Source organism: Canis lupus, chromosome 10, assembly GCF_011100685.1.
Source record: "Canis lupus familiaris isolate Mischka breed German Shepherd chromosome 10, alternate assembly UU_Cfam_GSD_1.0, whole genome shotgun sequence".
Classification (NCBI taxonomy): Eukaryota; Metazoa; Chordata; class Mammalia; order Carnivora; family Canidae; genus Canis; species Canis lupus.
This window is the reverse complement of record NC_049231.1, coordinates 49,479,700-49,492,185: the sequence shown is the minus strand read 5'-3', so window position 1 is coordinate 49,492,185 and position 12,486 is coordinate 49,479,700. Positions and strand designations below refer to the sequence as shown.

The following is a 12,486-nucleotide window of genomic DNA, read 5'->3' as shown; positions in this document are numbered from 1 at the left end:
AAGTCATTTTGCAGACCTGCACAGGCCGATCAGGCCCTGCTCTTGTCCTGGGGCCCCATTCTCTACTTAAGCCCTTCTTCCCACTTTGCTTCAGGTTGATTACCTTAGACTAAACCCACAATAGCATTGTACCCTCAGATCTGAGTCTTTAGCTTTCCCCTCCTTCTCCACCTGGCCTCTGGTCTTCTACTTCCCCTCTCTTTTTCCAGGACACACTTAATCTTGTCCTTGAAGACCACTCTCAGAGACCCTTCAGTGGGGGGGGGGGAGGGGGGTGCAGGGCGGGGGGATCCTGCAAGCAGGATGGCACAGGGAGCCCTGCCCAGAGTCACAGCAGGCCCCAGGGCCGAGGGGAAGACAGATGGGTAGGGGCAGAGGTGATGTTAACAAAGAAAGACGGTGAACCTAAATCTGGCCTGTGCCAAGCTGTGTGCCAGCCGGCGGAAATCATAAACACCAGAGGAGGAAGCAAATGAGGAACAGGGACCCAATCGAGTGTCCAGGAACAGTGAGCCTTCCACCTTCTAGTCTGGCCCAGGAGCAGGTCACGCCTTCAGCTGAGAGTTGCCTCCTACTTGGGGCATTTCTGAGAATCCCAGCACTATCAGTAATCGCTCCCCAGAAAACCTCCTGGAATACAATGGAATTCCTCTCAGATGATTCACAGAGCCCAGGAGGGTCCTTCCTGTCCTTAGACGTGAGGGAGGAGGGGGCCACCTGACAGAATGTGGAGTGGCTGAGGTTGACTGGATGACTTTGAGTCCTTCCCACGGGGGACCCCAGTTCCACCATTCTGGGGCTCCTGCCCCCTAGTTTCCCTATATCCCATCCCCCCCTGTGCTCCCAGTGTACTAGCCAGCTGGCTGCCCCAATTTTGGGTCTGAATGATTGCCTCGTCGGGCTACAAGCTAACAGACTTAAGATACTCCCCCTCCACGGGCACGCACACTCTAAGGACAGCACGGCTGCCCCTCTGCCCCCCAGGTCACCGCCAGGACACGGCCTCTGCTCTCTGATTCCTCTCGCCAACCGTGAGCCCCAACATGCGTTCCTGCAGCCCCCGGACGGGCATCACCGCACCAGGCCTGAGGACCTGGACCGAGATGGGCGCTGGGGCCGGAGAGGGGTCTGCAGGGACAGCACCGCGGATGAGGGTGCGGGGGCTCTCGGGACACAGCCTCTCACAGGCTCGGCCCGGGCCTGGCACAGCGGGGCCCTCCCAGGCGTCAGGCACCGGGTCGTACCCTCGCGCTCTACGCTAGGGCCGCATCATCACCCGGACTGTGGCTCTTACTTTGTACTCTTTAAATGGACTCAGTTTGTTTCTAAGGAAACCTCCCTTCTATGCCTACCGAACACGTTATGTAGCATTTGTAACTTTTGATCATAAGCAATCGACCGGTCTCTATTAAAATTAAAAAGTCTTCTTCTGTGTCCCATGTAAATCACGATCTTGGTTACGGCTACAGGTTATGTATTTTTAACACTAAACTCCTAGGGCCTAGGAAGACTCTTTGAGGGAGCGTCTCGGCTCCTCCTGCCCTTGCCGTTGGGGCTGTGAAAGGTGCCCCGAACTCCTCTTTCTACGCGCCCAGGCCCGACCCATGGTGTGGAATGAGCTCCGGGCCCTACTTACAATTCGAGGTTTGAAGGGCGGCTTGATCTTCTTCTGCTCCAGGAGCACCCAGTCGATCTCCTTGAAGAATGGGTGCTGCTTGATGGCGTCCTCGCCGTTCTGTGCTGCCACACAGCCCAGGCGCTTGTGGGGGTTCTTGGTCATGAACTGTGGGGAGGATGACACATGGAATTAGTGACAAAGGCCTGGAAGGGACAGGCTGCGAGGGAAAGATGGAAGTCAGCCAGGGCAACCTCTTTGGTACCAGCTCCTAAGCCTGTTTCCTGCGCTCCTGGGGGCTCTGCTCCCCACCCCCAGGGAACTCTTTTACTCTTGTAGAGAACTTACCATGTGCCAGCCGCCATCCTAAACCTAGCATACATACTAACTCATTTCATCCAAATGTGAGCCTCTGAGGTCTATCAATTGTCCCTATTTTAGAAGTGAGGTAGTTGAGGCACAGAGAGGTTAATGGGCTTGGCCAAGGTCAGTCAACAAGGTAGCATGCTGGAGTAGGAACTCAGGCTGTTACTAACTCCCCGAGTCCCCTCAGATTCTCCAGTCTTCTCATCAGGCCGACTGAGGTCTGATAAATTCACTTACACCAAGAGGTCAATGGTGGTCTTTGCCGAGGTAAGGAAAGAGAACCGGGGGTGGGGTGGGGGGGGTGGGGGGGGGTGGGGCGGGGGGGAAGGAAAGAAAAGAAAGAAAAAAGGAAAGCGGAGCAGATAGTCATGCTAAGGTAAATTATCAAAGACACTTCCTGCACTTCTCCTTTTCCTGGCCCCTGGCCCTCTCACTTTTTAAAAAATTTAATTTGTAATCTCTAGCATACAATACCCAGGTAGATCAACTGATAAAAAAAAAAAACAAGAAAAGGAAAGGCTTATGGCTTCTCAATACTTGTCTGTAAAAACCACATTGATGTGTTTTATATTTGTTGGCTGCCGTCTCGTGAGAAGAGCCTCTGGCTTGGGGGCAGCTTCCTGAGATGTTAAAATCTGTATTTTTATCCGTGGCCCTGATACTTCCCCCACACCACCCAGGTGAGCTTATTCCTATTAAGTGAGTCAGTTCTGATGGCAAATAAGTTGAGTAGATGTGTACCATGTAGCCTTGAAAACACTCAGGGTTGGGAGGTGGAACTATTTCTGCTGCCACCCAAAGTAAGGGCAGAGGGGTGTGTGTGTGTGTGTGTGTGTGTGAGACACCTGTGTGCTAGAGACAGAGTTACATTTCACAGGGTGAAGGCTGAGAGTCTGTATTTAAACAAAGGAACTTAAGAGGACGAACCATAATCCAAAGGAAGAAATCTGTACTGATACAATTTCAGGCTTCATTAGCAAAGGAGATTTTCTTGGGTGGGGAGGGTCTCCTACTGACCCTTGCCTGGTGCTCTGAAGCCAAAGCACATGGATGCGCGATAGGGAGGGCCGCAAATAAGTGATGGAGTGGGGGCAGATTCAAAGTAGGAATGGTACCAAGGCACACTTCACCTTCCTTTTTTTTTTTTTCTTAAAGATTTTATTTATTTATTCATGACACACACACACACACACACACACACACACACACACAGGCAGAGGGAGAAGCAGGCTCCATGCAGGGAGCCTACGTGGGACTCGATTCCAGGTCTCCAGGATCATGCCCTGGGCTGAAGGCAGCACTAAACCGCTGAGCCACCCAGGGATCCCACACACCTCACCTTCCTAATCTAAAAGTCGGCAGAGGCTACCCCTGCTTTAACGCTCCTGATTCCCACCACCCACAGGATAAAGTCCACAGACTTTGGCACGCAGAAACTTCTCAGTCTGAACCCAGGCTACCTCGGTTGGCCTCCTGTATCCTTTCTTCCCCTGGTTGAATGCCGCTGTCCAGTCCCCATGTATCCTCTAAGAACCTGTCAAAATGCTGCCTCCTCTGTGAAGCCTCCCCAGATTTCCTCCTCTGTAGGTACCTGGGACCTCAGGTTTCTTGTTTATTTAAATTATAATTTGTCTAGACATCTCTTTCCCTTGGTGAGCGCCAGGATATGAGAATCATTCCTATCTTCCCAGCACCTGGTTCAGCACCTAGCTTCTATTGTGCACTCAGTACATCTAAATGATTAAATGGGGGGCTGAATGCTGGGCCTCGGAGCACAGTGTTTAGGAAGGAAGGCACCAGGGCTGGCACTTACTGTTGCACAGGTTGTGCACTACATGACTCTATGATGCAAATGGTCTCCTCTAGAGTTCTGCACCACTGTCATGTGAGTAGCTGCCCTTAGACACATAGCTCAGTGGCCAGAGTCATGGAAAACCTGGCCTGGCCTGAGAATCAAGGGACAATGTGAGGAAGTCAAGTGTTCCAAGGCCAAGGGAGTAAAGACTCTTCCTTACTTCCTTAGCTCTTCCTGCCCTTCCACTTCTGGGGAGGAAGTATCAGGGCTACTGATAAACATACAGGTTTTAACATCTCAGGAAGCTGCTCCTGAGTCCGAAGCTCTTCTTGCAGGGACGATGCCTTCTCTCAGAGACTTTGCCCTCGCCAACCATCTGACACAGGTGGAACCTCTAGCTTCTGAATCTTTGAAAGTCAAAGTTCCTGAACCTCTGTGCTAATGACAATTTGCACTGGATACATCTCTGTTGTGGGAATTGTCCTGTGCATCGTAGGATGTTTAGCAATGTCCCTGGGCTCCACCCACCAGATGCCAGCAGCAGCCCCCCTCCAAGCTGTGATGGTGAAAACATCTCCAGATGTTGCCAAATATCTCCTGGGGTGGGAACGGGGGTGCGGGGCTAGGGGGTGGGAGGGCAAAAATCACACTTTGTTGGGAAACACTGCTCTGGGTCATCCAAAAATGAAAGGGCCTTGCCGCAGTGCGGGCAGGGGGGCTCATTGGCTTGTTGGGCTGGTGTTCAGGGTCCCGGGCAAGTGAGTAGCTCTGCTGGGCTGGTGCTCTGGCTGCTTTGGGTGTTGCCTGCAGGCTTCTCCTTCGCCGGCCCCCCACATAATGCCTACTACATACTAGATGCTCACTGGCACGCAGTAGATGAGCGAATATACATTTTCTATTTGCTTCCTTTAGGATGCGTGGATGTATTTTTTTCTTTATTGCCCACCTTTGCCTGCTGGATGATGGCTGCTATACTCACCAATACTTACTTCGTGTGAGGTGTGATGCCTCGCACACTGGAAACCCTCAATAAACAGCAGGTCATTGAATTATTAACGGTGAGGGAGGGGGGGAGGGAGGCAAAGGGATATTGGTGAAGTGAGAGGAAGAAGGAAGGGGAAGAAAGCAAGAGCTGCAGGAGAGAACAGCATGCTCTGGTGTGGCACTTTCCAGAATGCGGTATATGTGCTCCCAGACACCGGCAGAATGATTTGACGTCTTTTTGCCCTTTTCCTATGATGATCTGTGTTACTTAGCTATGGCAATTGATACTGATTTTCTGTTTATGATATACAATTTCTTGGTAAAATATGTGTAATTAGGTAAATATCAGTAATTGATCGAAAGGACAAGTAAATCACAGTTGAGAGGCTACTTGGCTATGGACACCCGGTGAATGTGACGGGCCAAGTGCTAAACTTTGCAGCATTCTGATGGGCGACAGAAGCCAGGACCGAAGTCAAGGTTCTCACCTGTCACTTCAGTCCTGCCTCAACCCAGCTCAACTGCTCTGCTTACCTTCCCTGCACCTCACCTTCCACAGCTTTCCCAGGTAGACAGGGAGCTGCACTTACTGGCCCCGGTACAAGTGGCTATACGTTGCACAAACAGTCGTGCTGAGCAAGCACAAAGCATCTCACATGTGAGGGATTCTTTGTGGGGCTGGGGACAGTCTCTGTCGTATCTGAATCTGGCACAGCTGCACATGTCTTGAGGGGACACTTCTTTTCTGATCAGCTCTTCGGCCACAGAGATGCTGTCATGGACACAGGTGCACAGTGCCCACCTCCCTCTTGCCCATCAGGCTCCAGAGGGAGACGGGCGCAGGTGGCAGGGGAGGAGGCAGGGTCTAAGGCCCAGTGCAGCCTGGGTTGGTTCTGCTCCCTCTGAAATGTGGGAGCACACAGACTTGTGCAGGGCTCCCTCTCAGGAGACACAGACGTGTCCCGGTCCCACAGAAGGCAATTTGTGCCTCAACTCCCTGAATTGGCTGCCTGCATGCCTCCCATTCAGCCGCAGCAGCAGAGGTGGGTCAGAGAGAAGCAGTGGGGAGGAAGGGAGAGGGAAGGGGTGGCGGGGAGAGGGGGAAGACGGAGGAGGCCAGGGGAGCAGCGGGACTCACAGCTTTCAGGATGCTGACGGCCTCCTTGCTGAGCCACACGGGGTAGAGCACGTCATCGTGGAGGATGGACTCGAACAGGTCGTCCTCATTGTCGGCCTCGAAGGGCGGCTGCCCGGCCATCATCTCGTACATCAGCACCCCCAGGGCCCACCAGTCCACCGAGGGGCCGTACTCCAACTCCTGCAGGATCTGGTTGGGAGGCAGCAAGGTCAGGGCGCGTGGGGACGCCCGCCCGCAGCCGCCCTGGGCCGCGGGGACCATGGGGGCCGCGCCTCCCTTTGCAGCTTGGTCCCCGCACAGCGGAGCCCTGGCTCATAGGGCGGAGATGGGAAATCAGCCAATTTGGGGAAAAGTGAGCTTGGAAGGCATTATGCCGGGGCCTAACGATCACCGCTCCGAAGGCAACCCCGACTGTCTGCCCCCTGTGGGAATCACTCGCCGTCTCTTTGAGCAAAGGTCCTGACTTGAACTTGGGACCATAGAAAATGCCTGTGTATTTTGGACACTACAATTAGGGTCAGGGTAGCAAGATGTGGATTAAGAGAGACACAGGCGCGCTCTAAGTAGCTGAGCGCCGAGCCAGAAGATGAGCTTCCCGGGCACCTCCTTGAAATTGTCCCAACGTTGGATTCGCCTGAGCCCCTGCTTTTGGAAAAGGAACTACAGTTAGCAGATCTCCCCATCCTTTTGTATTTTGGCCACAAAGGATGCCTAGGCTTTTGGATATTCTGGAAAAAGACCCATCTCTGATGTGCCTCACCATTCCCATAAAACTTATTGACGAATCCCTTGTTTCGCTGCCTCATAGGCCCAGGCCTTCTCGTTTGATCTGAGGTATCCCCGCCATCCCCCCGCCCCCACGGTCAGAACATTCCCCCTACTGCAATAGCCCCCGTCAAATTGTCTCCTCGATCATCCGGTGGGCTTTGCCTTTGTCAATGGTCCCTACTCTTACCTACACTCTCAGTCTCCCTTGCTTCTTTTCCTCTGGCCAAAGGCATAGTCAAACTCATTTATGCTAAATGTGTTACGCACAACACATGACTTTGGAATACTCTGCCATCAGCTTCCTGCATAATGATGTATGGGGACTGCAGTTTTTACAAACTGAATCATGATTTCCACGTCTGGGAGGAATGCTACCTAAAGAAGCTGCAGAACCTTGTGAAAAGCAAGTAATAATCGCCCCAACCCTATTTTTTTCCTGGAGCACTGGCCGTGTGTTACTGTGCAAGACACAGAAGAACAGGCCAGGGTGTTTCTCTACCATTCCGAGTTGGGTGCTAAATTCTCTGGGTGATCGTGAACCATTCACTTGATTTTGTCATTAAATGAAGGTCAGATTCTCAGCTGAACCTCCTAAGATTAATTAAGGTGGAAGATTTTAAAAACACATTGCAAGATATAAAACTCTATAACTGGAAGTTGGTATGAAAACCGACCAAATACTTGGTCTCTGCGTATATATACAGGATGCAGCAGGTCAATGATATGTGTTTGGCTTGGAGTAGAAATAAATGCTGAGCTGGCCCCACTGCTAAGGAAGGGTTTGTGAAGTGAGGTCCGCATCCCATAATTATTTTCTCCTTTTATCAGAGCTGGATTAGGCAGGGTGCTGCCCATAAACACACAGAGGAGACGACTTCTCCAGGTTGCTCTCGGCTCTGTAATTCTACGAAGAATTTCAAAAAGTGAAGGTGAGAAGGACAAGCATGGCTGAAGTGCATGTCCTAAAAGGGGTGTCCATCCAGGACTTTCCCTCAAAAGGCAAAGGCCACGTACAGTCACTTCAGCTTGAGGGATACCTCAGGCAGGTAACCTCTCAGGTAACCTGTCCAGAACAAGGCTCCAGCTCAGTTCTCAGATTTCTGGAGGGCAAGGGAGAAGGAGGCTGAACGTGAGTACTGGGATCTTCCATGGTCTCCTCAAAACACCCTTCTAGAGACTACAGACCAGAGATTGCTTGGGATTAAGTAAAAAGACTTAGGTGGACATCATTTTGAAAACAGTAAAAACACGCATGTTTTAGGAATCCTTTGAATTTAGAATGAAAAGAAATGTAAGAAAACACAGCCAACTTGGAATTACTTGGGGCTGGCAATCTGCTGAGACTTTTTGGTCTCTTAGCCCAGTGGTGAACACACGGTATCTGTAGGTCAGAGCTATAGGCTCTCCACTGTCCCGAGAAGCCAGTAATGCTGCTCTGTGCCAAAGTCAAAGCCAAAATCAGCGGCTCCTTTAATCATGAAAGATCTAGCACCCCACCTGGCTCACCATGGCCCTGCTGGTTTCAAGGGCATGGTTATCACCCACCTCTTCCAGAAAGCTTTCCCGAACTTCCCCAGCTTTTCTCTTCTGACATCCTAAGACCCTTTCCTGTACCTAAGAACTGCAGCCACTTTCCATATACTACCATGATTTTAGTGATTTTTTTTTTTCATGGTCAGATGTTTCCCCTGGGCATCTATAAGCTGCCAAGCGTAGGGGCTCTAGTATGCTTCTGGGCCCTGTGCTGTGACCAGGCCAATTCCAGTACTTGGGACACTGGCTGCCACATGTGCCCACTACGTGTCTCACTGGGTGTGTTCCCTTCTTTCCTGGGTTCAGAGGACTAGGAATGCTGGGGTGGCCACCCTCCAGCCTCCAGGAGGTTAGCAGATCTGGGTTCTGAGCCTCTACAGGGTGGTGGGGAGGTCACCTCCAGGTGGCCTATGTGTGCTCAGATGGATGGCTCTGCAGAAACCACAGAACAGCCCTTCCCACCTTCCCCCAGTCCCACTCCAGAACCTTCCCATTTTGGGTGGCATCTTTCATAAAATTCTTTTGGGGCTTGGCCCTAATTTTCTGCTTCTTAACCGGCTTATCAGCAATGGGGCAGTGAGAAGGACAAGGCTTCACACGCTATGGGAGGGCACGGGTGCAGTGGTTACCCCCTTGAGTGGCTCAGAACTGAGGTAGAAGGGCAGGCAATGGGCCTGATGGCACCAGTCATACCCAGGGCTGGCTGCCATTTCCTGGGGGACAGGCGCTGGGTGTGTGGAAAGGTGAGTGGGTGCGGTGGGGGCTCACCAAGGGCATATGGTGGGAAGAGAAGCCTTGGGGAAGGGCTAGTGCCTCATTAGGTGTCTGTGGTTTCAGGGTCAGCAGAGGGCCTCACGGCCCCTCCTACCTGAATAGAGGCTTACAGTTTCTCAAGCATTTTCATGCTCTAATCTCATTAGATTCTCAAAACAGCTTGAGGAGGCAGGTAGGGCAGGCATTACTCTTCCCATCATTTGAAAGATGAGGAAGCTGAGCATCTAAAACATTTTGTGACTTGATTAAGGTCACATGGGAGCATCAGAGGTCAAGTCCAGCTTGGAATCTCAACTTGTAGGACTGCGCTTTTCCCACCCCACCCCACGAGCCGGCAACAGGGATGGTAATCACCCGGAGCTCACCATGGGCCAGGCACCGTGCTAAACGCTTTGAAGGCCTAATTTCATTGAATCTCCCCAGTAGCCTTTGATAAAAGTAGCAATATTCTCATCAGCTGTAATTTGCCTCCAGAAAGACCAGGATTGTTCGCCATTTCACTTGCAATGGTGGTTGCTGCACTGTGGCCACAAGGGTGGAATGGGAAGGAAGAGCGTCTGTGCCTCATCATTAACAGAGAGATCGGCACAGTTCATTGTGACTCGAGTCAATGGACTGCCTTTCACGAAAGCTGTGTGGATGTTTTGTGCATCATAAAGTGACTGTTTGCTTTGGGCTGGGTCCTTAACTACTCTGCTGGCCTGTTAACCCTCTGACTCTGGCATCAGCTTACAGAGGACTTGGACCCAAGCATTCTGTTGAGAAGGAAAGAATGAGGAAGATGGTAAAAAGCAGGTCTCAATTGAGGACCCTCACATTTACTGGTTTCTCCTCTCAGATTAAATTCCCAGTGTTCCTGCTAAGGAAGACTGATTGAAATCTCTGCTTGCAGATCTCTTTGAAGGTAAAGGTTCCAAAGGGAATTCAACTATTACTTACTATCCTCATGCCTCTCCTCAGGTCCCCCATGTCTTGTGTGGTCTGTGAGAAATCTCTCAACTGTCCTTCCCTCACTCTCTGCCTTCTGAGCCATACTGCTGTTGCCTCTCTTCTTCCCGGGACAGGGCTGAGAGACCCAGACACCCTCCACTGGGAAACTCTTATTGGATCTATAGATCCCATAGGATAAAAGGCACTTTCCTTGGTCTTCCGTCCTAATTTTATTCATTACTATGAGCATTAAGAACTCCTATGTTCTAGCTATATGATTTTCCTTTCCTGAATGAAGATGAAGAATATTCTTGCCCCTTCGTCTTGGCTCACATTGGAGTGTTACGAGTTCAAATTCATGATTTCATTCAACAAATTCATGAACGATTCATGATTTCATTCTTTACTAAGAGCCTGATCTGTGTGCTGGATCCTGGGAGTACTCAGAAACACAGCCCCGGCCCCAAAGGACTCAGAACCCAGGAATACTGAACCTCCTGCGCTACCCTGCCCCCACCTTCAATCCTCCTTGTTTTCAGGAATGCTTCCCATCCCTACCACCAAAGGGAATGCTGTGGATTCTGGACAACTCAGTTCATCTGGCAGGTGTCCCAGGAAGCTTTCCCTTATCCCTTATGAGGATACCATCTTGTCTCCTCTATCTATTTATTCTGCTTAATTAGCTGTTTATTTAGAGGCCACTGCCTTTACACCAGAAGTTCTTGTAGGAGAGTGAGGTGTGCTTAGTCAATTCTTCATCCTCACATTGCTTTGTGTCTAGCAGGTGTTCAAACAATGGCCACTGAAACGAAATGCAATCCGAATGTGTGAACAAACACCTACGCGCAACGGGTAGTGCTGACTGGGGGGTTGGTATCTCCTTCCCATTTTACACAGTCAGAACACTCAAGGCCACTTTTATTCAGTATCTATCGCATACTTTGTCTCAAATCTTAATCATATCACACTAGGTATCTCTCAGCCTAGACAAGATTGACTTGAGAAACTCGAGGCAGATACACACTTTACGTTGAACAAAACATCCAAACAACTTCACAAAAGGCGATCTGTTGGTGAGGCTCCCAATTAACGTCTCTGATCTACCTTTATAACGAGGCACGCTTTCCTCTTCTTGCTCGACCCTGCGCACCTGCCCTGCAGAATCGCTGCTACACTAGAAATGGCAAATAATTATTCCTGGTTTTACTGCAGGTGCATTACAGCTGATGGAGCTAATCGCTGCCTTTATCGATAGTGCTCCTTTATTCTGGCTCTTAAGAAGTGAAAACAATGACCCAAGTCTGCACAGTTCTCTTGGTCCTATTCCATTGGTGGTTCTGGCCTGAAATGGAAGGGTAATGCCCAGTGAGGCCCTGCCCAGGTGTGGGGAATGGCCTGTTGCTCACGGTTTGCCTGTTCTCTCCTCCATCACCACCTTCTTTTTTTTTTTTTTTTTAAATTTTTTTTAAATTTTTATTTATTTATGATAGTCACAGAGAGAGAGAGAGAGAGAGAGAGAGAGGCAGAGGGAGAAGCAGGCTCCATGCACCGGGAGCCTGACGTGGGATTCGATCCCGGGTCTCCAGGATCGCGCCCTGGGCCAAAGGCAGGCGCTAAACCGCTGCGCCACCCAGGGATCCCCACCACCACTTTCTTATGGAGAAATCAGTAAGCCTTCTACTCTTCCTCCTCTCCCACCTCCCTTAGACTCCCTTCGGTTTTCTAGCACCTCTGCCCAGCACCACGAGGTGACCTCAGTGCAAGGGAACAACCCCGCCCCCCAACTGCCTCCACCCTGGCAGGAGAAGGTGACTCCCTGCACACGGTCCTACCTCAGGTGCGATGTAGTCAGGAGTTCCACAGAAGGTGGTGGTTGTGACACCGTTCAGAATCCCTTCCTTGCACATCCCGAAGTCGGCCAGCTTGCAGTGACCTTCTGCATCCAGAAGGATGTTGTCCAGTTTCAAATCCCTGCAAGATGGCCCAGACCCACAAGATTAATGCTTCAGCCATCCCACGAGGGCCTCCTTGAGTAGGGAGAGATCTGTGCATCTCAGGGAAATCTGCTACAGAAGGAAAGCCTTTGAGGAGGCTTGACTGCTGGCAACCAATCTCAGGCCAGGGCTCTCGCCCACACTGGCTGACCCCCAAAGGTGCCTCCATTCTCTCTACCATGAAGAAGGAGCTTCAGTAACACCAGGAATATCTCAAGACCGCTGCGGTTTCACAAAATCAGTGGTTATTTATTAAAGCCGTACTGTGTGCCAAAGTTCATATTTTTTAGACCTTGACATGAGAGAAATAAGCAACTCATCTCCCTTCCTTAATGAGTTAATCTATAGGGATTGGCTGGAGGGCCAAGACTGATGCTTCTTAACATTAGTGACTCAGATAAAACCACATAAGAATCTGACGCGACTTTACAGAACGCTGACTATGTGAGCTCTTGTGTCACAGGGAGACCACCGATGGCTGGTGAAGGCTGGGAGGGCTTCAGGAAAACGTGACTCTCAAGGGAAGCTTGGGAGGAGGTGGGAGGGAAGGGAAAGCCAACATGGTGAATGTCAAAGGCAGTGAAGGGAC

The 12,486-nt window shown here is 50.8% G+C and overlaps 1 protein-coding gene across 3 annotated transcripts in view; it reads right to left on the bottom strand.

Moving 5' to 3' along the window:
• Positions 1–12,486, bottom strand: part of PRKCE (protein kinase C epsilon) — a 487,576-nt gene that overhangs the window by 25,199 nt on the left and 449,891 nt on the right. For 2 of the 3 annotated variants that reach the window (XM_038551202.1, XM_038551201.1), the window contains exons 12-14: positions 11,736–11,874; positions 5,899–6,087; positions 1,637–1,783 (exon numbers count right to left, since the gene is read on the bottom strand). In XM_038551202.1, the coding sequence (XP_038407130.1) occupies positions 1,637–1,783; positions 5,899–6,087; positions 11,736–11,874 (475 nt within the window). Of the gene's footprint in view, positions 1–432; positions 631–1,636; positions 1,784–5,898; positions 6,088–11,735; positions 11,875–12,486 lie in introns of those variants that run through there. The other variant, XM_038551200.1, reaches the window with a different exon arrangement.